A 23,050-nucleotide genomic window follows, 5' to 3' on the forward strand; every position below is an offset into this window, starting at 1 on the left:
ATTGTTAAGCACACATAGAGAGTTTTATTTTTAGTCTCACCTCTTCAAGCTTTCTTTTTCCTTCTTGTATTTTTATGTCACTTTACAAGTTACTACATTTCATATTAAACTAATAAGTTACACGGAGAAGCAAAATCACCTGAAATTTCAGTCTTATAAAGGAGGCACTCTAGAATGTTCCCCTTCTCTGTCTGTACCCTTTTTCTGAAAACATAAAACAAAGATTAAAGTCAAAGAACGAAAGCCAAAGACACACTACCCATCATTCTCCCAGTGCTACTACCCCGTCATGGAATAATCTAACACTCTTTTAAAGCTTCTTAGGCTCCTCCTTGCCAGACATGGTTGGCATGTTTTTACTCAGTTTAGGGCTTAGTGCAGAGAGCCATCTATAAGCATCTACACACCCAAGGACATTCAAAGGAGAACATTAGTCAGGACAATCAATCTCTACCCATGTACCCATTGGCACCTTCTAAAAAAAGGCTTTTTTATTCACTGTATCCCAGTAGGTTAAGTGTAAATTGTATGATGTTTGGATTCACGGTAATAAAAAAGATTAAGCAAGAAATCATTAAAAACTTTACATTTGTATACATGTGCAAACTTCAAACACCGTACTTAAAACCATCAAAGGTCAGTTTAAAACTAATTCTGCAACTTGAAGCAGGTTAGAGTCTTTCTGCTCTCGGGTTAATCACACTGGTATTTGGAAGTCTTTGTAATTCTACCACAGGGATTCATTTATTTGTTGTTTTATTGATGGCAGTGGAGAATACAGTCTAACATATCTGCTTATCAGCTCCCATAGGTATTTCATTGAGTTGAGATCAAATTCATACCATTTTCAAACGCATCAAACCATTAGCTGACCCCTCACACCATGTGGATGAAGGAATTGTCATGCTGGAAGAACCAACTTCCCATTCTGTCCCATCAGAATATAACAGTTTCATCACAGGATAAAGGTGACCAATCAGAACAACTCTGAAGTGATTTACAGTACAAGGCTTTCCTCTAAAGGGGGCCCAAACATTGTCAACAAAATACCTCCCAAAGCAAAACAAAGCCACCAGATCCCCTCACTGTGGGGGGTCAAGCATTTGTGCTTTTTCTTTAATTTGTCAATTGTGTGTATTTGGAACAGTTGTTACATTTTGTCACCAGAGAGGAAAAACAGCGTGTATTCAGGGTAGCCCAGCACAGCTTTATTTGTTTTGTTTTTGTTTTTTTGTTTTAGCAAATAACAAAAATGCTGCTAAATTAACATGGATGGAAGGACAGATTGATATTTGCATGATATGTATGAAATAGTGTGTAACCATAACTATATCAAGATCATGCATACGAAGTTTTTAACAAGCAAGTTGACCCTGTTAGATCTTAAAACATCTATGGCAAATGCTATTAAGGGTGACTGAAAAAAACTGAAGACATTTGACTTTACTTGGGTAGCACGTGTTCTGCATGTTTGCACTGAAAACCCACCTGTGCACAGAGGTTATGGATTACATACCTCAAGGTCACCTCTTTTGAAGAATGAAGGATTGCTAAATTCAAAAAGGCAAAAAAACCACAAAAAAACCCCAAACAAAATACAGCTTTGTTTTCCTTTTTACCTTTATGAATTTATTATTAAGCTAAGCCTTAAATGTAAAAATAATCCTGGATATAGTTTTTATTCACTTTACTATTACAGTCTTGGCATCTCTAAAATCTTGTTTATTGCCACAGGTCTTATTTTGGGTCTTATCCCATTCTAGATGGCAACTGTTCATCCACTCCATTCCAAGACGATATGTAATCTCTTCTAAGCTTTTATGGAATGGCGCTCAGTCTCAGTTCAGACATCTGAGATGTATGCTTGTCCTGCAACTGTACACCAGTGACATTTACATGCTTCTCCAAAACCACAGCCTGTGTCATGACATGTTCCACTAGGATGATTAATAATAACATTGTAGAGAAGCAAGAACCAGACAGGCTTGTATGTTAATTAAATATTATAAGAATATATTTTCTACAAATGGTTCGAATCTTTGATACGTGCGCAACAACTGTTCTACACATTACAGAACTAAATCAGATGATACAATGACTGAGCATTAGGAGAAAAAGACTCATTAATCTGTGGATACTAAAATGTGTTTAAATCAGTCGATCTATATGGAATGTTTTGACCTTGCTTTATGGAACAGTTGTTCACTTGCTGCCCCCTTTTTTTATTGGACCACCAAATCTGACATGTGTGAAGAGCAACTGTACACCAGTGACATTTGGTGCTTCTCCAAAGTAAAAAGTACTTCTAATATACCTTCTGCTCCTACTGCTATGATAATAATAATAATAACAATAATAATAATAATTATTATTATTATTGTTATTATTATTATTGATAGAAGTAATAATAGAAATGTATTATTAATAAAAACATTGATGCTCATAAATCGAGTTCATCTTTTATATGAACAGCATTTTACACATCTAAATTAAGAAAAGCCTTGTTACATGCCTTGTAAGTTATATAAATTATCAAATGTAAAATATCTGTTGTGTTATCGTTCAAAGTAATCGATCTTGCAGTAATTTTCTTTCATCTTCAATCAGCACTGTGTCTTATGACTGCCCAGTTTGGCCACCTTCTGTTACAAATGTGCTTGCAAAGCAGTTTAATCACAGCAACTGTCACTGTCACGGGATTAACGGCAGCATGACAAGAATACATGACCAAACTGAGCGAGGCACACCTACTGAGGAAAAAGTTTTCCCTCTATAAAAGAGGGTGCTTCAGTCTCAGTCAGCAACTGATAGGCTTCCAACTCAGGTAAGAACATTAACTTCAGCTATTTTGCATTGTGAAACACAATTTTATCATAGCTTTGGGATATTTAACACTGCACGTTTTAATGCTTTTTTAATTGGTTACGGCTACTACTACTACAACTAATAATAATAATTTTAGCAGTAGTAGTAGTAGTAGTATATTTTGATTAATTAATGGACACCCATATTTATTATACTTGATGGTTTGTTATTAGGATTCAAGCAACAGAATCAAGACTTTACAGTTTTCTGCTGGGACTAAGGAAGGTACATTATAGTGTATTTTCTGTGATATCTGAACAATTCCCAAACACACACATTAGCATGGGGATGTTTATGAAAACAAAGACATAAGAAACAAAACCTCTCAACCTCTCAATTTCAACCCCCTAAAGTTCCATCATGAGCACAGATGCAGAGATGGAGGCCTATGGCCCTGCAGCCATTTACCTCCGAAAACCTGAGAAAGAGAGATTAGAGGCTCAGAACACTCCTTTTGATGCCAAAAGTGCCTACTTTGTAACTGATGCTGATGACATGTACGTGAAGGGTAAACTCATCAAAAGAGAGGGTGGCAAGGCAACTGTTGAGACGCTTACAGGAAAGGTAAGTAAAACAATTAATTCTTCAACTTTCTTAGAAAAGATTAGACTCATTTTATGGATCATGTAATGTACTATGTTAAAAAAGGTTTTGTTTCATTTTATTCTTTTTCAAATGCAGACAGTCACTGTAAAAGAGGATGACATCCACCCCATGAATCCTCCAAAGTTCGATAAAATTGAGGACATGGCCATGATGACCCACCTCAATGAGCCTGCCGTGCTGTTTAACCTCAAAGAGCGTTTTGCATCATGGATGATCTATGTAAGCTTTAATCTCATAATATACTTTGCTTGTATTTTCTCTGAGTAACAACTATATATATGTTTCTGTTTCTTTGTCATTACAGACTTATTCCGGCCTCTTCTGCGTCGTGGTGAATCCGTACAAGTGGCTTCCTGTGTATGACGCTCAGGTTGTCGTGGCATACAGAGGCAAGAAGAGGATTGAGGCTCCACCCCACATCTTCTCCATCTCTGATAATGCCTATCAGTTCATGCTCACTGGTAAAATCAAAGTTAATTAAAGATTTAGGTGCATGGGACAATGAGGATTGTCAACTGTAGGTTTAATATGCGTGTGCTCTTATATTTCAGATCGTGAGAATCAGTCTATCCTCATTACGTAAGTATAACAAAACATTACAAGAACACTTCTTTAGTAAAAAAATCATAATAATATTGCAAAATAAAAATCATGCTTTAATTCCCCAGTGGAGAATCTGGTGCAGGAAAGACTGTAAACACCAAGCGTGTTATCCAGTATTTTGCAACAATTGCAGTAGCTGGAGCTAAGAAAGCTGAAACATCCTCAGGAAAAATACAGGTAAAATTGTGTTCAAATCAAATGTGTTTGCACAGGTGATTGCTGCTGCTGATTTTAAACAGCTGTTTGATGTCTCTGTGTAGGGTTCACTGGAAGATCAAATCATTGCAGCTAACCCTCTGCTGGAGGCATATGGAAATGCCAAGACTGTGAGGAATGACAACTCCTCTCGTTTTGTAAGTATTCGTGTTCTGGACTCCAAAATTATTTTCTTACACCTACTGTTATCTTGAGCCAAACTGACATTTTGTGGTGAAATTTCAGGGTAAATTCATCAGAATTCACTTTGGCTCCACTGGAAAGCTAGCCTCAGCTGATATTGAAACATGTAAGTTAGCGTTATTTTCCTTTTGTAGTGAGTAGTATACAAATGAAATGCTTTGTACTGTTTGATCATCACACTTCCTATTCAACAATTGTTCACAGATCTGCTGGAGAAGTCCCGTGTCACCTTCCAGTTGTCTGCTGAGAGAAGCTACCATATCTTCTATCAGCTGATGACAGGCCATAAGCCTGAGCTCCTGGGTATGTGATGAACTGAACAAGACATACTGTAAATTACTTTCCATACCCCCAGTTGTTTTAAAGAAAAGAATAGTCTTTATCTGGGAACCACTCCAATTAAGCTACTTCTTTTGTTGTTTGGGGAAAAAAAGAAAACATTATTAATTAAATAACTTTTTAAGGTGCTACCTCTCCTCTCTCTCTCTCTTTCTGTTTCTCAACCCACTATATCCTCACACCCACCCAAACATATAATTTCACACATACACACATGCACAACAGAGCCTCATAGTGTAAGGTTATGTTTTTAACATATAATAATCTTGAAGTTACTGTTGGTTTCACTGTTTTCTTCCCCCAGTTTTCCTAACCTAGTCACTTTCTTCTCTGTGTTATATAAATCCTTATGTCAATCACTAATCTTGCACAATTAAAAAACAATAAGGAAATAACCATGTTCCACTCAAGCATTTCTTCTACTTTCTTCTAGAGGCTCTTCTAATCTCCACTAACCCTTATGACTATCCAATGATCAGTCAGGGTGAAATCACAGTCAAAAGTATCAATGATGTGGAGGAGTTCATTGCAACAGATGTAAGTTGATGGTAATGTGTAGAATAAAGGCAGACTGTCACAATAACTTGTTTAAAAGTTAATGCTGTGCTTGGATTACAGACTGCTATTGACATCTTGGGCTTCAGTGCTGAAGAGAAGGCGGGCATCTACAAGCTGACTGGTGCTGTGATGCATCATGGTAACATGAAATTCAAGCAGAAGCAGCGTGAAGAGCAGGCTGAACCTGATGGCACTGAGGGTAAATGAGAAAAATCTACTAAATCTGTTGATTCACAGAAGATTAGAGTCTAACTTGGGCTAACTAAATATTTTCCAGTTGACCAAAAGCATTAAATTTCTATTTATCAATCAGTGGCTGATAAAATTGCCTACCTCATGGGTCTGAACTCAGCTGATATGCTGAAGGCTCTGTGCTACCCAAGAGTTAAAGTTGGCAATGAGATGGTGACTAAAGGTCAGACCGTCCCACAGGTAAGTGAGTAAAAGTTTTAAAATATTTGCATTTTGACATATGAACATATTATTTATCTATTCATTTATTTATTTTTGAGAAAAACTAATTTAAATTCTCTTATTCCAGGTTAACAATGCTGTCTCAGCTCTGTGCAAATCCGTATATGAGAAAATGTTCTTGTGGATGGTTATCCGTATCAATGAGATGCTGGACACAAAGCAGCCCAGACAGTTCTTCATTGGAGTGCTGGATATCGCTGGATTTGAGATCTTTGATGTGAGCATTTCAAAAATGTGAGACCGGATTTAAAGATAAATATGATTTTTTTTCATGATATGAATTAGCTTTCTGTTACCACAGTTCAACAGCTTGGAGCAACTCTGCATCAACTTCACCAATGAGAAACTGCAACAGTTTTTCAACCACCACATGTTTGTCCTGGAGCAAGAGGAGTACAAGAAAGAGGGCATTCAATGGGAGTTCATTGACTTTGGTATGGATTTGGCTGCCTGCATTGAGCTTATTGAGAAGGTAAGACCACTCAGATGTGCCGCTCAGGACTAAAATGGCAGTTTCTGACTAGGTACTAAAATACAGATTTTTCCCGAATACAACTTCTCTTTTCAGCCAATGGGCATCTTCTCCATTCTTGAAGAGGAGTGCATGTTCCCCAAGGCTACAGACACTTCTTTCAAGAACAAGCTGTATGATCAGCATCTTGGCAAGAGCAAGGCATTTGAGAAGCCAAAGCCTGCAAAGGGTAAAGCAGAAGCACACTTCTCCCTGGTTCACTATGCTGGTACAGTGGACTACAATATCACTGGCTGGCTGGACAAGAACAAGGACCCACTGAATGACTCAGTTGTGCAGCTCTACCAGAAGTCATCAAACAAACTGCTGGGCTTCCTGTATGCAGCCCATGCTTCAGCTGATGGTAGGAAATAAATAATGTAAAAAAAATACAGGGCAGCTGTGGCTACAACTGTAGCTTGCCTCCAACAGTGTGTGAATGTGAGAGTGAATGAATAGTGGCATTGTAAAAGCGCTTTGGGTGCCTTGAAAAGCGCTATATAAACCCAATCCATTATTATTATTATTATGACCATTTGTGAATACTCATTAAATATGTTTCCTCTAGGAAATGAAGTTGAATCAGTGATCACACAGTTATTGTTTTCATTGAAAATATGGTTTAAAATTAAATTATTGTAAAACACTCACTATAGCATTAGTTATTCAGTTCTCTTAATTAAGTGTATTGAACAACAGATGCTGCTGGTGGTGGCAAGAAGGGTGGTGGAAAGAAGAAGGGTGGCTCTTTCCAGACCGTGTCTGCTCTTTTCAGGGTATTTTGAACCGCCACAAAAAAATATCAAGATCCTATTCAAATGTATTGGTTTATTTTAAGCAGCCAACATTTGTTTAAATATGCCCCCCAGGAAAACCTGGGCAAACTGATGACCAACTTAAGGAGCACTCATCCTCACTTTGTTCGTTGCCTGATTCCCAATGAGTCAAAGACTCCAGGTAAAAAGCACACAGTCATACTGATTTTAAAAAATGTTTAAAAAAAAAGAAAAAAAAAGTGACATATTTAAATGATCTAAACCATATGAATTTTTAACTTTCAGGTCTTATGCAAAATCATTTGGTCATCCACCAGCTGAGGTGTAATGGTGTCCTGGAGGGCATCAGAATCTGCAGAAAGGGTTTCCCCAGCAGAATCCTCTATGGTGACTTCAAGCAGAGGTGACTTCTGTTTTCTTTATAAGAAAGTTAAAATAACTTCAAAGGTACTGGAAATGGAAAACACAAGGACAATGGGTGCAAAATCCAAGTAACATCACTATATTTTCATACAGATACAAAGTGTTGAATGCCAGTGTCATCCCTGAGGGACAGTTCATTGACAACAAGAAAGCTTCAGAGAAGCTGCTTGGCTCCATTGATGTGGATCACACACAGTACAAGTTTGGGCACACGAAGGTACACTTTATGATGACCTTTACAACCTCCAGTTGTATTAAACAGAACTAATTAATTTGAACTAATTTCTTTCACTTCAACACAGGTGTTCTTCAAAGCTGGTCTGCTGGGCACTCTTGAGGAGATGAGAGATGAGAAACTGGCTGAGCTGGTGACCATGACTCAAGCTCTCTGCAGAGGATTCCTCATGAGGAAAGAGTTTGTGAAGATGATGGAGAGAAGGTATAATTCAGAAACAATATGTGAAATTACTATTTAAATATCATGTGATGTTACGCAAAAGCAGTATATCAAAGCATGGTAATTTGCGTTGTTTTTGTAGAGATGCTATCTTCAGCATCCAGTACAACATCCGTTCATTCATGAATGTCAAGAACTGGCCATGGATGCATCTGTACTTTAAGATCAAGCCTCTTCTGAAGAGTGCTGAGACTGAGAAAGAGTTGCAGAACATGAAGGAGAACTATGAGAAGATGCAGACAGACCTGGCTGCTGCTCTGGCCAAGAAGAAGGAACTGGAAGAGAAGATGGTCGGCCTGCTGCAGGAGAAGAATGACCTGCAACTTCAAGTAGCAGCTGTGAGTAACAAGGGGGAGGAGAAAATACATGATCTATTATAATAATGCTCAATTAGCTGAAAAATAACCACATATTAGTCTATTTTATCAGTGGCTGGTGTTTGGCTGTGAGATGTGCTGTAACTGAGAACTGTGCTGAATTGCTGTAATTAAAAACATAATATTATTCTTTATTTATAAAAGTATGATAATAATTATTCTTCTTATACTATAATATAATAATATAATTCCCATATTTCTTGCTTTGTCACAGGAAAATGAGAATCTTTCTGATGCTGAAGAAAGGTGTGAGGGGCTCATTAAGAGCAAGATCCAGCTCGAGGCCAAACTCAAAGAGACAAGTGAGAGACTGGAGGATGAAGAGGAAATCAATGCTGAGCTGACTGCTAAGAAGAGGAAGCTGGAGGATGAATGCTCTGAGCTGAAGAAGGACATTGATGACTTGGAGCTCACCTTGGCCAAAGTGGAGAAGGAGAAACATGCCACAGAAAACAAGGTTCAGTTCATAGTGATTGTAGTTTTCACCAAAATACAAACACACACACACATATATATATATATATATATATATATATATATATATATATATATGTTTATATGCTGTAATCTCTTATTTTGCCATGTTAATTTATTAACTTTCATGGGAAATTCCCATGAAATTCCCAATTATTATTTATTTTAGGTGAAAAACCTGACAGAGGAGATGGCATCTCAAGATGAGTCAATTGCCAAGTTAACCAAGGAGAAGAAAGCCTTACAAGAGGCCCATCAGCAAACACTGGATGATCTCCAGGCAGAGGAAGACAAAGTCAACACTCTGTCCAAAGCCAAGACAAAACTGGAACAACAAGTTGATGATGTAAGAAAACATCATCTTTTTTAAAAAGGAGATTTCTTATTTTTATATTATTATGAATTATTCAGTTGTAAAGAATATGTAACATTTTTTAATAGCTTGAGGGGTCCCTGGAGCAAGAGAAGAAGCTCCGCATGGACCTTGAGAGAGCCAAGAGGAAGCTGGAGGGAGATTTGAAACTGGCCCAGGAATCCATAATGGATCTGGAGAATGACAAGCAGCAGTCTGATGAGAAAATCAAAAAGTAAAAAACAGTTACTGATAAAGTTCCTACACTTGCATTCAGCCACAGAGCTGTCAGAGTCATTTCTTTTTCTTCTCCACTTACAGGAAAGACTTTGAAATCAGTCAGCTTCTTGGCAAGATTGAGGATGAGCAGTCTCTTGGTGCTCAGCTTCAGAAGAAGATCAAAGAACTCCAGGTACCCTTATTTTAGGTGAATATTATGTCCAGTAAAACTAAAACATGTCAACTCAGTAAGTCTTTGTGGTGCTATTACCCTAAAGGCTCGTATTGAAGAGCTGGAAGAGGAGATTGAGGCTGAGAGGGCAGCTCGGGCTAAGGTAGAGAAGCAGAGAGCCGACCTCTCCAGGGAGCTTGAAGAGATCAGTGAGAGGCTCGAGGAAGCTGGAGGAGCAACAGCTGCTCAGATTGAGATGAACAAGAAGCGAGAGGCTGAGTTCCAGAAACTGCGTCGTGATCTTGAGGAATCAACTCTGCAGCATGAAGCTACTGCAGCAGCTCTCCGTAAGAAGCAGGCTGACACTGTTGCAGAGCTCGGAGAGCAAATCGACAACCTCCAGCGTGTCAAACAGAAGCTGGAGAAAGAGAAGAGCGAGTACAAGATGGAGATTGATGACCTCGCAAGCAATATGGAGACTGTTGCCAAAGCAAAGGTATGCAATTTTGAGAAAAAGCGGCTATCTAAACAATGAAAGAGCACAACAGTTATATCTTTCCTGGATTTGAGTCATGACAATTATGTGCAATTTATAGGGCAACCTGGAGAAAATGTGCCGAACTCTTGAAGACCAGTTAAGTGAGCTCAAGTCCAAAAATGATGAGAATGTTCGCCAGCTTAATGACATAAGTGCACAGAGGGCAAGACTCCAAACTGAGAATGGTGTGTATCCAAAGATATGAAGTATGTAACTGTATTTTAATTAGTAGCCATTTTAAGTTCAGAAACAATTTAAGTTTCAAACAGATGATATTGTTTGTGTTTAAAATACATGGTGATTTTTCAGTTATGAAAAGTATTTTTCTTTAATCTGCTTTGCCCAGGTGAATTTTCTCGTCAGCTTGAGGAAAAGGAAGCTCTTATTTCTCAGCTTACCAGAGGCAAACAGGCTTACACTCAACAGATTGAAGAGCTTAAGCGACATACTGAGGAGGAAGTGAAGGTACCAGATGTCATATTAAAGAAGTATTATATTCAGCATTACATACATTGTAAAAGAACATTGATGAACCATGGATCTGCAAGTGAAAACAAGAATAAATGCAAGTTACTTAATGTCAACTTATCTCACATTAACTATATCTCACAACCTATATCTCAAATTTAGAATAACTTTACATTACTTTGTCAACATGCTCACTGAGAGATAAAAGAAAAGCAAAGACATTTATTATTATTTAAAATATATTATTATTAAAATCCAGGCCAAGAACGCCCTGGCTCATGCTCTTCAGTCAGCCCGACATGACTGTGATCTGCTCAGAGAGCAGTTTGAGGAGGAGCAGGAGGCCAAGGCTGAGCTGCAGCGAGGAATGTCCAAGGCCAACAGTGAGGTGGCTCAGTGGCGATCCAAATATGAGACTGATGCCATCCAGCGAACTGAGGAGCTGGAGGAGGCCAAGTAAGTCATGATACTGTCATTGTTTAAATTAGTTTTCAGAATTAAAACCAACCAATTCAGCCTTAATAAAAACAAAATTATTTAAACGATAGGAAAAAGCTTGCCCAGCGCCTGCAGGAGGCTGAGGAATCCATTGAGGCTGTGAACTCCAAGTGTGCCTCACTGGAGAAGACCAAGCAGAGGCTGCAGGGTGAGGTGGAGGACCTCATGATTGATGTGGAGAGAGCTAATGCTCTGGCTGCCAACCTTGACAAGAAGCAGAGGAACTTTGATAAGGTAAAGTTTTAAACACAACTAATATAATATGAAGAGGGACACACCCATAATAACAACTAACTAATTAACCTATATTAACATAGGTCCTGGCAGAATGGAAGCAGAAGTATGAGGAGAGCCAGGCAGAGCTGGAAGGAGCCCAAAAGGAGGCTCGTTCTCTCAGCACTGAGTTGTTCAAGATGAAGAACTCATATGAAGAGGCTCTGGATCAACTGGAGACCATGAAGAGAGAGAACAAGAACCTGCAGCGTATGCACCCATAACTTGACAAAAAATGTCAAAGAATATAGATCTGGATCTAAGATAATAACAACAGTTTGGTTCATTTTTCTACTTTAGAGGAGATCTCAGATCTAACTGAGCAGATTGGTGAGACTGGAAAGACCATCCATGAGCTGGAAAAGGCCAAGAAGACTGTAGAAAGTGAAAAGGCTGAAATTCAGACTGCCCTTGAAGAAGCAGAGGTTTAATATTTTTTATCCCAATATTATTTATTTTGATGATTCTACTTGGTATTTGTTACTTATCTGACTTATCTCGCAGGGCACTCTGGAACACGAAGAATCCAAGATTCTTCGTATTCAGCTTGAGCTCAACCAAGTCAAAAGTGAGATTGACAGGAAGCTGGCAGAGAAGGACGAGGAGATGGAGCAGATCAAGAGGAACAGCCAGAGGGTGATTGACTCCATGCAGAGCACCCTTGATGCTGAGGTCAGGAGCAGGAATGATGCCCTGAGAGTCAAGAAGAAGATGGAGGGAGACCTGAATGAGATGGAGATTCAGCTGAGCCATGCCAACAGACAGGCTGCTGAGGCCCAGAAACAACTGAGGAATGTCCAAGGACAGCTCAAGGTGACCTTTTTTCCTGATCATTTGTTAAAGAAACAGAATAGGTACTTATTTATTGATTGATTTATTTCATCAGGATGCCCAGCTGCACCTTGATGAAGCTCTCAGAGGACAGGAAGACATGAAGGAGCAGGTCGCCATGGTGGAGCGCAGAAATGGTCTGATGATAGCTGAGATTGAGGAGCTGAGAGCCGCTCTGGAGCAGACAGAGAGAGGACGCAAAGTAGCTGAGCAGGAGTTGGTTGATGCTAGCGAGCGTGTCGGACTGCTTCACTCTCAGGTTTGTTTATAATGTCAAGAAACATTTAACCTAATGTAATTTTAATTAGGAAATACATTGTAAATTTACTGTAAATATCTAGTATGTGAACTTACAACATATTTATATCATATAATTTTTCCTAAACCTTTAGAACACCAGTCTTCTGAACACGAAAAAGAAGCTCGAAGCCGATTTTGTGCAGATCCAGAGTGAGGTGGATGATGCTGTGCAGGAAGCAAGAAATGCTGAGGAGAAAGCAAAAAAAGCCATCACTGACGTGAGTTTAAATCTCTAAGTAGTCTGTTCTATTAAACACTTCACTTCCTTTCAGTGATAATAAAAGCTTACCATAGATTTTTAAATAGATTAAATTGAGAAAATCATTTTAGGCTGCCATGATGGCTGAGGAGCTGAAGAAGGAGCAGGACACCAGTGCTCACCTGGAGAGGATGAAGAAGAACCTGGAGGTCACAGTCAAGGACCTGCAGCACCGTCTGGATGAGGCAGAGAACCTCGCTATGAAGGGTGGCAAGAAGCAGCTCCAGAAACTGGAGTCCAGGGTATGAAGTGTATATTGTATGCTTATATACATAAAATATATTTTGATTAAATTATATGAATTTAAGTTTTTCTTTATATTTGAAGCAAAGTTAATTATTTATCATGGCATTAAAGGTCCGTGAACTGGAAGCTGAACTTGAAGCTGAGCAGAGACGTGGTGTTGATGCTGTTAAAGGAGTCCGCAAATATGAGAGGAGAGTGAAGGAGCTCACTTATCAGGTAAGTCTTCTTTTGCCAAAAACAAGCATACGTGCCCTTTGTCTCTTCTCAAATACCTCTTAAGTAACAGCTGTATTTTGTGTAGACTGAGGAAGACAAGAAGAATGTGACCAGACTTCAGGATCTGGTGGACAAGCTGCAGCTCAAAGTCAAGGTTTACAAGAGACAGTCTGAGGAGGCTGTAAGTCAACTACAATTATATGCCAAATCTGCTTCACCTTGGTTCATAGCACGCCCATTGACTCCCCTATAACTAAGTCAGTATTTTTGTAAATCCTTTACAGGAGGAGCAGGCAAACACTCACATGTCCAGGCTCAGGAAGGTCCAGCATGAGCTGGAGGAAGCTCAGGAGCGTGCTGACATTGCTGAGTCCCAGGTCAACAAGTTGAGAGCCAAGAGCCGTGATGTCGGAAAGGTGGTATTACATTTTCTTTGACAGTATTATATCTTAACCACCTACATATTTTTAAACTGAATGTCATGATTTTTACATTCTAATTTGAAAAGTACATTAGTTAATGTCAAGTGAATGCCAATTTGCAGGACACTTCTGTTTTATTACTTATAATACATACAATATATCCATCCAATATAAAAAAAGTATCCTACCATAACAACATTGCAATACTTTTTGTTATTGCATTCCTACTGCAATATATCCCTATAAGCATTAACTCTATGGTCTGTATCTCTCTCTTGCTTTCAGGGAAGTGACTCGGCTGAATAGGAAATGCAATCCAGTTGCATCATTTAAGAGTTCATACAATATGAACAACTTTCTCTGTAAATCCTCAATAAATGGTGAAAATTTCCAAAGTATTATGTTTTCTTTTTATTGCTTAGCATGTTCTACTTCATATGGTCATGTTTTCAACTCAGTGGGTGGAGTAGACGACCCATATGCTCCAATGCTAAATGCAGATGTCAAAGTTCAGAATTCAGACCAAAGGAAATGATTCCCCATTTATTGCTGTTGGGGTTTTTTTATCATGTTTGTTTTGTTTTGGTTTTTGTCACATCTTTACAGAGTTTAACAGACCAAAGGTTTTAATTCAAGATTACAATTATAATTGACAGAAAGAATAGAATTCCTTACAGTGTATTTACATTTAGAAAATTTGCAAAACGCAAAACATAATAGACACAATATGTACTGTAAATTTAGCTAGCAAAGGACTATCCTTCAAATGACCCTATAAAGCAGAATCAACATAATTTCTAATAAGAGCTTTTAGCAATACAAATACAATTTTTTTGCTACTTATTTTTTTACATTTAAGTCCCATAATTTACAAGTACATTATTTGCCACTCTTCTTCATGTCTTTCTTTACAGCGCCCTTTCCTTTTCCATGCTGTGCCTTTTCCCTCACCTTTCCAAGTTCTCCTTTCCCCTTTTGTCCTTCTTGAGCCATTCCTTTCTCCAGGTGAGTCTTTTCAGTTGGGGAGGAGTTTACATCTGCACTGATGTGGCTGGTCACAAGCTTCCCCTGTTCATGTGAGCATGTAGGATGTGCTTTACCAGTCGCACCTTTGTTGGGAGATGGTGGCCTGGAGTTGTTTTTTCTGGGACTGGAATGGCTTGGAGAGCGATGCCTGAACTTAACATCTTCCTTCATAACAAGGTTTAAGTCAAAGGACAAGGGCCTGCCACATACTGGACTCAGAGGTATCACAAGGTTGTCCCCTGGGGCTCCAAGAGTTAGATAGACATCTGGAAATGCATCTGGCTCTCTGGCATTCTTCTGTTCATTTTCCAGAGAAGAAAAGAGTAGTACTGAAGGCACTTCTTTTATTATGGCAGTACCTTTGGGTAATAAGTTATCTTACAACTTACCTCCTGAGGTGTGAAGCTCACAGATACACTCACTGTTACCTGTAACATGTCACAAGTCACTGAACTCAAACAGTGTTACAGAATCTCTTATCAGCTTTTTTTTTTTTTTTTGTTCTGTTTTTTTCATTTACTGGGATATCAGCCTTTGTATTTCTAATTCAGGAGGCTTTCAAAAAGGAGAATCCGTTTGTCCCATACAGAAACATATAATATTTTAGAGAATAAAAATACTGGTAAATTGTTATACTATACTAATGTGTGTTTACATTACTTGTTCTATATTTGTCTACAAACTTGAATGTACTGAAAAATGGAAAAGTGAAGAATTTACCTTAGCTGGGAAATTAGACATCTTCTTAAATTCTCCCTTGGGAATAAGTGAAGCAGATTTGGGTAAGGCCTCAGTGGAACCAGGCTTTCCATATGTCATTTGAGGTTGTGAGGCAGGTGTAGGACACTTTTTTGAAGTTGTAGGTGTACATTTAGCCACTGTGATCTGTGGTAGTGGAGAGACCTTACAGAACAGAAATGATGAGAGACCGTTGAACTGGCAAGCGTTTTGCAGAAAAACAAATGATCAATTGCAATTTATTAAAATATAATCAGCAGTAGAATGGTGGAAAAACACTCTTAATTGAGGTTTTTGACAGAGTGGTAACTACATTTAGAGCCATGATAGAAATTTTGGTCATGATTATCTAGTTACAGTACTGTAGACAAGCCAAAGGTTACGAGAGATAGCCTAAGGTCTACATAATGGTCATTTACAGTTAAATTTAATGGTTGGATATGATGGGTCTCTAAGTATGACAAACTGAGAGAGAGAGACACATGGTGTCCCGCATGCACTTAATTTCTGTGGGAGTGCATAGAGTTAAAAAAAATATATATATATAACCACATTTATTACACTTTTCTTAATTTTCACAGTACCAATAATTTAGATGTTGTGTAACTTACTGGGATTTCAGCTGTTGTATGTCTTTGTATGTCTACTTTTCCTTCAGAATTTCCACTTATCCCTGGCAAGGTAGGAAGTGCAACGCGCTGATCATCTAGTCGTCGCGACTGACTGGAGGTGATGATTTTGAAGAACGCCTCTGCTTCTGCGCCTGTAATGGAGAAATAATTATTCTTCACATTTCAGAGACAAAATACTCATATTCAAGTGCACCGTGCATTTTTCTGACCTATGGGTACTTTATTCAAAGCACTGCCATTGTGTGTAGGTGAGGAAGGTGTGCTTCTGCTGGGTTGTAAAAAGCAGCGTTGCTCTTCCATGCGTCCACTTTGTATTCGACTTATCATTTTAAGAAACTGCTCCTCCTCAGCTGCGGATATTCCCTAAATTTTTTTACAGAAAGATATGTCATAAGAAATGGGACAACTCTCAAAAAGACATAGCAAACAGAGGCTGCCATTAAGCAATCAATACAGCTATGTTATTTCTTTAAAAGTCATAGTCAATCACTATATAGTTTTCGTGGCTTGCTTAAGAAATGTAAAATTACAGGGCAGAAAAAGTATAGGTAAAATAATGTTGAGTGATATGTGGTATGAACATTGACCTGCCCACGCTGTTCAGTTTTGTCACGGTTTAATGAGGCAGACCTCCAAGGAGGTTTACCAGATGTGCGCTGAGCTGATGGGGTACCCAGATTCTGGAAGATGTGGGGTGCAGAACATCTCTGTTCATCCATCCTTGAGCCCTGTGGGTAAAAAGTTTGATTGAAGCAAAACTGATAAATCTATATGTGCAAAAACTTTGTGGATACTTAACAAAGAAACAAAAGCTGTGAATAACTTTTCGCAAAGTTACATATAGGGCCAACCTGGACTTTGGAAACCAGATAACACAAGTAGCTTGCATCCGTCTCAGCAGCAGTGGGTGTTAATGTGGTACCTCCATTCTGTATTCCAGGTAATGAAGGAAGGGACACTCTCTGGTCGTCCAGCCGTCTGCCCTGTGAGGTGGCCAGTAAGCTGAAGAAATTATCAGAATCTGGGCATTGGATGTTAGAGAAAAATAAAATACTTGTTAGCTTCATTGAGAAATGTATGCGCTGTTATATATCAACGTACAAAACAACTTTTTGTTGTTTTGAGTTTTCATTTAGAAAAAATATCAAATGCAAAAAAAACCAAATAAACAAAGGGAAAATTTCCTGTTTTCTGACCTTGGGGGATTTCACTTTGACTGAAATGGTGCTTAGGTGTGGACTGGGGTGTAGCATTTAGGACACATCGCTGTTCATCCATCCGGCCATGGTGGGAATTACTAATTAAGGTAAAAAGATCTTCCTGTTCAGCTGGAGTCAAGAACTAGATGGGATAATGTGAATTTTGTTAAGTGAATGAATAATACAAAAATATAACACATGCAAAAAGAAATGGGGTGATCTAAAACCTCATTGTTTAGTGTCGATGCTGTTTACAATTTCTTTTGGGGGGCTAAAACTGAAAGCGCGGAGATACCTGTTTTTGAGGAATTTTATCCTCACTTTTTAGTTGTTTTATGTCTGAACTGGAGCTGAAGGAGGCTGAGCGTAATGGGTTTAAACCGGATTCAGACTGATCCTGGTTTGATGAACACGGTGTCTCTGGGGGTAGGATTTCAGGTAATGAACACCTTTGATCATCCATTCTGGAGCCCTGAAAGTAGATTAGGTCAGCATTTTTGATCAGTAGGTTGACTATAAATACATAAAATAATGTGGTTATTAAACTCTTAACTAAAAAGCTACACTGTAAGTTGACAGCTGTGGAAAATCTGCCTCAAATGTGGCATTCCTGTTAAAACAGACTCAAAGCAGTTAATATCATCATTTCAAGCAGTCAAGTTCCATGCAGTATTTTGATACTTTGTATTAAAAGAGAACAAAGAAAATTCCTTACTTGAACTTTAGAGACCATGTAACACAAGTAGCTTGAATCTCCCATAGAAGTGCCCTTTTCATTTTGTAAGCCTGGTAATGATGGAAGCGACACTCGCTGGTCATCGAGCCGTCGGCTCTGAGTGTCGGCCAACAGATTGAAGAACATTTCAGGATCTGTCACTGGTCAAATACAGCAAATTTTCAATATAAATATTTAATCTGTCAGAACCTGAAACAGTCAGGTTCATAAAGGAAGTTTAAAATGATGAATGCAATTTATTAAAATGGCCAGAATTATTGAATTTTCAGCCATGTTTAACATACTTGCAACAGTTTTTTTCTCTGTGTATCTGGGTGTGCAAGGAGCACTCTTGCTAGGATCCAATGAGCAGCACTGGTCCTCCATGCGTCCACGCTGTCCATAGGTAATCATCTCCATGAACTTTTGCTGTTCAGCAGGTGATTCTGACTTTTTGGGTTAAAACAGCATGATAAAGTTTCAACGAATGGGGTGATGTATATGTGATAACATGGAATTAAACAAGTCAACATCAACAAATCTAATTGTTACAGCTATCAGAATAACACTGTTATAACTTGTTAACACATTAACAGACCTTTATAGAATTTGAGCGTTCACGTTGAGAAGGAACCTGTAATTGGTCAACTGGAACTGACAGATGCTTCCTGTTTCTATCTGGAGTACTCTCAGTCACAGAGATATGAGGTGCAGAGACATGATGATCATTACGTCCACTTTCCTGAGAAAACAGGTAATAATTGAGAGCTGATGTAATTTATTCATCAGTCTTACTTGTACATTGTATACCTCATCATTTTATAGTCATAAGTCTAGTACTTGGAAATTAAATCCAGGCAACGATAAATGCGAGTTGACATATTGTCCCTGTTTATTATCTGAAGTATGGGATGATCTCTCATCTTTTGACCCTGTGGGAAGCAAGAATGAAACAATCAATAATCAGGCCAAAGAAGGGAGATGTACACTGTACTGTGGTATTTTCACTATTCCAACCTGCAGATGTCGTCTCTATTTTAGCAGGACTTAGAGTGCAACACTGTCCGTCCATTCGTCCACGCTGTGAGTAACTCATTATGTCCAGAATCTGCTCTAGTTCTGGGGATTCCTATTCAGCATAGAGATTGTTAAAATTGTTTGAACTGTCAACATTATAGTTTCTCAATATGAATAGTTTTTTCAGACCATCTTGACTCAAGGTCAAATGTGAACCTTAATGTAAAGATAATAATTCATCCTAATGGCTAATCTTTTTCCAATATCACAATAAAGGTTCTGTAAAGCTAACATTAAACATTAAAAACTAATTAATTATAGTGTATTACATCAATACATGTATCTATCATGAAGAACTAAAAATGATAACACACATTTCTTTAACTAATTAGAAGAATTAATATATTTCTATCTAAAATCTAAAGAATATAGTCCTCCCTATATAATTAGAACAAGAACATAGAAATCAGTTTTACACTGACATCTTACCAGCACAGCATCAGAGGGTTTAGATTTTGAATCCATCCCAGCAGCTGCCATCAAAAAAATAACTGAAAAAATATATATAAACCCCAAATGAAAACTAGATGCAAGCAATGTGTTACAAAAAACTTCTATAACAGATGAACTGTTATATGCATGAATGAAATGATACCGAATGATGCTTCTCTCAGTGTGTACTGGATATGAAGCGGAAGAAGGGTTTTAATAGTTTAGTCCTGAGTATAAACCGATTGCCATTAAGACCTCAGCGTCTGCCCTGTTCTTCATATTGCCATCTGTAATCCCAGATGAAAACATAATCCTCAGAGGGATGATCTTTTTTTCGTGGTAGGTGTGCATGCTCTCCTTTCTGATCTAACACTTTACTTAAGGTTCATGTTTACAATTTAAAGGCCCCACTTTCACTTCACATAGAGAAAGAAAGCAGGCAGGTGGCAGATAGACAAACGGGGATGCTAGAATGGTACTATGACTGTAATCCCAAGGCAAGGGGTTACATGAAGAGCATGTGGGACCTGACAATGAAACAACTAGTAGCTCATTTTTCCAACATGCGAAAGAAGCAACTGCTATCAGAACTAGAGATTTATGTGGTATAACACAACTGATACAGGAAGGGGGAGCCAGGACTTCAGGTCAGGGGGAAGTACTGTAAGCTGCCCATACCTTTAGGCCTCAGACTGCCAAGAAAAGACTCGCAGCTTTGGTTAAAAAAAATGTATACCATCAAAGGTGTACGATCCCCAGAAGGGACTAGTCCCCAGTCTAACTGCAGACCAGTAACCTGCCTCAGTACAACATGGAAGCTCCAGTCAGTCATCATAACAGCTAAAATGAACAGGAACATGGCCCAATACATGAAATCCCAGAAAACACCAGTGTCAAATCACCAGCTACTGCTACCTAGAGCAGTGATTCAAGACTATAAAACCATACTGACCAACCTGTGCACTGTCCAGATTAAGTACAAGAAAGCCTATGACTCAATGCCCCATAGATGAATCTTAGAATGTCTAAAATATCAGATCAACAGGACCCCAAGAGCCTTCATCATGAATTTGATGGGGAATTAGCAATCAACACTAGAGAACAACACTTGCAGCCAATTCTACAAGTCACCATCAAGTGTGGGATTTCTGTTCTGCATAGGTCTGAACCCCCTCAGGCAGATCATTAACATGGATATGGATACCGACTATGGAATGGAGCAATCGTCTACCATCTCCTCCACATGGATGACGTCGAGCTGTTTACCAGAATATATCCAAAGCACTCTGTCAGTGCAAAATGTTCTTTGTTTCATCCCGGAATGCCATTCCAACACTCACTAACCTCACTTTCCTACTTCCTGTTGGCCACAGACCCCAAGGGTGCTGGACTTTGGGTGGGGACCTCTCATTATGAGGAGTTTTTATGAGTTGACATCAGTGACATCTATCTCATCCTGAAGCCTGCTTATTATTCCACCTGGGGATCTAATGACCGGTAAGGACTGTGTAAGGACTACTCTGCTGCTCTGTCTTCTGGAAATTCCACCTCTTCCAGTGTGGATCACCTTTCCTCTCTTTGTGACCCTTTGATCACACTTATATAGTCAAAATGACGTCCTGATATGACATGGAATGTCACCTCTCTGGTGGGGAAGGAGCCTGAGTTAGTGCGTGAGGTTGAGAGGTACCGGCTAGATATAGTCGGGCTCACCTCTACGCATGGCTTGGGCTCTGGAACCAGTCTCCTGGAGAGGGGCTGGACTCTGTCTCAGTCTGGAGTTGCCCCTGGTGAGAGGCGGCGGGCTGGGGTGGGTATTCTAATATCCCCTCGGCTTGCTGCCGGTACGTTGGGGTTTTTCCCAGTGGACGAGAGGGTTTGTTCCCTGCGCCTTAGGGTCGGGGAACGGGTCCTGACTGTCATCTGCGCTTATGCGCCGAGTGGCAGTTCGGAGTACCCAGCCTTCTTAGAGTCCCTGGGGGGGGGGGGTGCTGGAAGGTGCTCCACCTGGAGACTCTGTTGTCCTGCTGGGAGACTTCAATGCTCACGTGGATAACGACAGCGAGACCTGGAGGGGCGTGATTGGGAGGAACGGCCTCCCTGACCTGAACCCGAGCGGTGCTTTGTTATTGGACTTCTGTGCTAATCACAGTTTGGCCATAACGAACACCTTGATCGAACATAAGAGTGTCCATAAGTGCACGTGGCACCAGGACGCTCTAGGCCGTAGGTCGATGATCGATTTTGTAATCGTATCACCAGACCTGCGACCATATGTTCTGGACACTCGGGTAAAGAGAGGGGCTGAGCTGTCAACTGATCACCACCTGGTGGTGAGTTGGATCAGGTGGCGGGGGAGGATGCTGGACAGACCTGGTGCACCTAAACGCGTAGTGAGGGTGTGCTGGGAACGACTAGCAGAGGCCCCAGTCCGCGAGATCTTCAACGCACACCTCCGGCAGAGCTTCAACAGCATTCCGAGGGAGGCGGGGGACATTGAACATGGTCCGAATGGACCATGTTCGAATGGACCATGGTCCGAACATGGCTGAACATGGCTGAACATGGTCCATTCGGACCATGTTCAGCGTCGCCATTGCCGAAGCTGCTGCATTGAGCTGCGGCCGCAAGGTGGTTGGTGCCTGCCGTGGTGGTAATCCCCGAACCAAATGGTGGACACCAGAGGTGAAGGGAGCCACCAGGCTGAAGAAAGAGTCCTATCGGGCTTGGTTAGCCTGTGGGACTCCGGAGGCAGCCGACAGGTATCGACAGGCCAAGCGGAATGCGGCTCGGGCAGTGGCTGAAGCAAAAACTCGGGTGTGGGAGGAGTTCGGAGAAGCCATGGAAAAAGACTTTCGGACTGCCTCAAAGAGGTTCTGGCAAACCGTCAGGCGTCTCAGGAGGGGAAAGCGGTGCTCTACCTGCACTGTGTATAGTGCTGGCGGAGCGCTGCTGACGTCGACTGAGAAAATTGTCAGGCGGTGGAAAGAATACTTCGAGGACCTCCTTAATCCCACTGACGCATCTTCCGAGGAGGAAGCAGAGTCTGGGGATGAGGAGAATGACCCGGCTATTTCCGGGGGCGAGGTCACTGAGGCAGTTAAACAACTCCTTGGTGGCAGAGCCCCTGGTGTTGATGAGGTCCGCCCCGAGTTCCTGAAGGCTCTGGACGTTGTAGGGCTGTCCTGGTTGACACGCCTCCGCAATGTTGCGTGGAGATCAGGGGCAGTACCCGTGGATTGGCAGACCGGGGTGGTGGTCCCCATCTTTAAGAAGGGGGACCGGAGGGTGTGTTCCAACTACAGGGGGATCACACTCCTCAGCCTCCCCGGGAAAGTCTATGCCAGGGGGCTGGAAAGGAGAGTTCGTCCGCTAGTCGAACCTTGGATACAGGAGGAACAATGCGGTTTTCGTCCTGGTCGCGGAACACTGGACCAGCTCTTCATCCTCTCGAGGATACTTGAGGGTGCATGGGAGTTTGCCCAACCAGTCTACATGTGTTTTGTGGACTTGGAGAAGGCATTCGACCGTGTCCCTCGGGGTGTCCTGTGGGAGGTGTTGCGGGAGTATGGGGT

The 23,050-nt window shown here is 40.3% G+C and overlaps 2 protein-coding genes across 2 annotated transcripts; one reads left to right on the plus strand and one right to left on the minus strand.

Annotated features, from left to right (window-relative positions):
- Positions 1–2,757: 2,757 nt before the first annotated feature.
- On the plus strand, positions 2,758–14,051 carry LOC146519892 (myosin heavy chain, fast skeletal muscle-like). The gene is made up of 41 exons (XM_085157298.1): positions 2,758–2,824; positions 3,039–3,100; positions 3,219–3,429; positions 3,547–3,690; positions 3,776–3,932; positions 4,023–4,050; positions 4,140–4,251; positions 4,335–4,427; positions 4,516–4,579; positions 4,678–4,776; positions 5,246–5,349; positions 5,431–5,569; positions 5,684–5,802; positions 5,912–6,061; positions 6,146–6,316; positions 6,413–6,719; positions 7,055–7,131; positions 7,225–7,312; positions 7,417–7,534; positions 7,648–7,771; positions 7,857–7,993; positions 8,094–8,349; positions 8,603–8,845; positions 9,032–9,208; positions 9,304–9,449; positions 9,536–9,626; positions 9,712–10,101; positions 10,202–10,328; positions 10,490–10,608; positions 10,871–11,067; positions 11,160–11,343; positions 11,427–11,592; positions 11,683–11,807; positions 11,887–12,195; positions 12,269–12,472; positions 12,606–12,731; positions 12,844–13,014; positions 13,130–13,234; positions 13,320–13,415; positions 13,519–13,650; positions 13,942–14,051. The coding sequence occupies exons 3-41, from the start codon at positions 3,226–3,228 to the stop codon at positions 13,960–13,962; spliced, it is 5,820 nt and encodes a 1,939-aa protein (XP_085013424.1). The 5' UTR covers positions 2,758–2,824; positions 3,039–3,100; positions 3,219–3,225; the 3' UTR covers positions 13,963–14,051.
- LOC146519893 (uncharacterized) lies at positions 12,238–21,116 on the minus strand. The gene is made up of 15 exons (XM_085157320.1): positions 19,473–21,116; positions 18,984–19,095; positions 18,807–18,898; positions 18,565–18,708; positions 18,272–18,416; positions 17,967–18,127; positions 17,547–17,723; positions 17,249–17,393; positions 16,904–17,073; positions 16,640–16,780; positions 16,262–16,415; positions 16,032–16,183; positions 15,403–15,585; positions 15,072–15,110; positions 12,238–14,979 (listed from the first exon to the last, which is right to left on the minus strand). The coding sequence occupies exons 1-15, from the start codon at positions 19,521–19,523 to the stop codon at positions 14,536–14,538; spliced, it is 2,310 nt and encodes a 769-aa protein (XP_085013446.1). The 5' UTR covers positions 19,524–21,116; the 3' UTR covers positions 12,238–14,535.
- Between the last annotated feature and the right edge of the window lie 1,934 nt (positions 21,117–23,050).

Source organism: Neolamprologus multifasciatus, chromosome 4 (genome assembly GCF_963576455.1).
Source record: "Neolamprologus multifasciatus chromosome 4, fNeoMul1.2, whole genome shotgun sequence".
NCBI classification, from domain to species: domain Eukaryota; kingdom Metazoa; phylum Chordata; class Actinopteri; order Cichliformes; family Cichlidae; genus Neolamprologus; species Neolamprologus multifasciatus.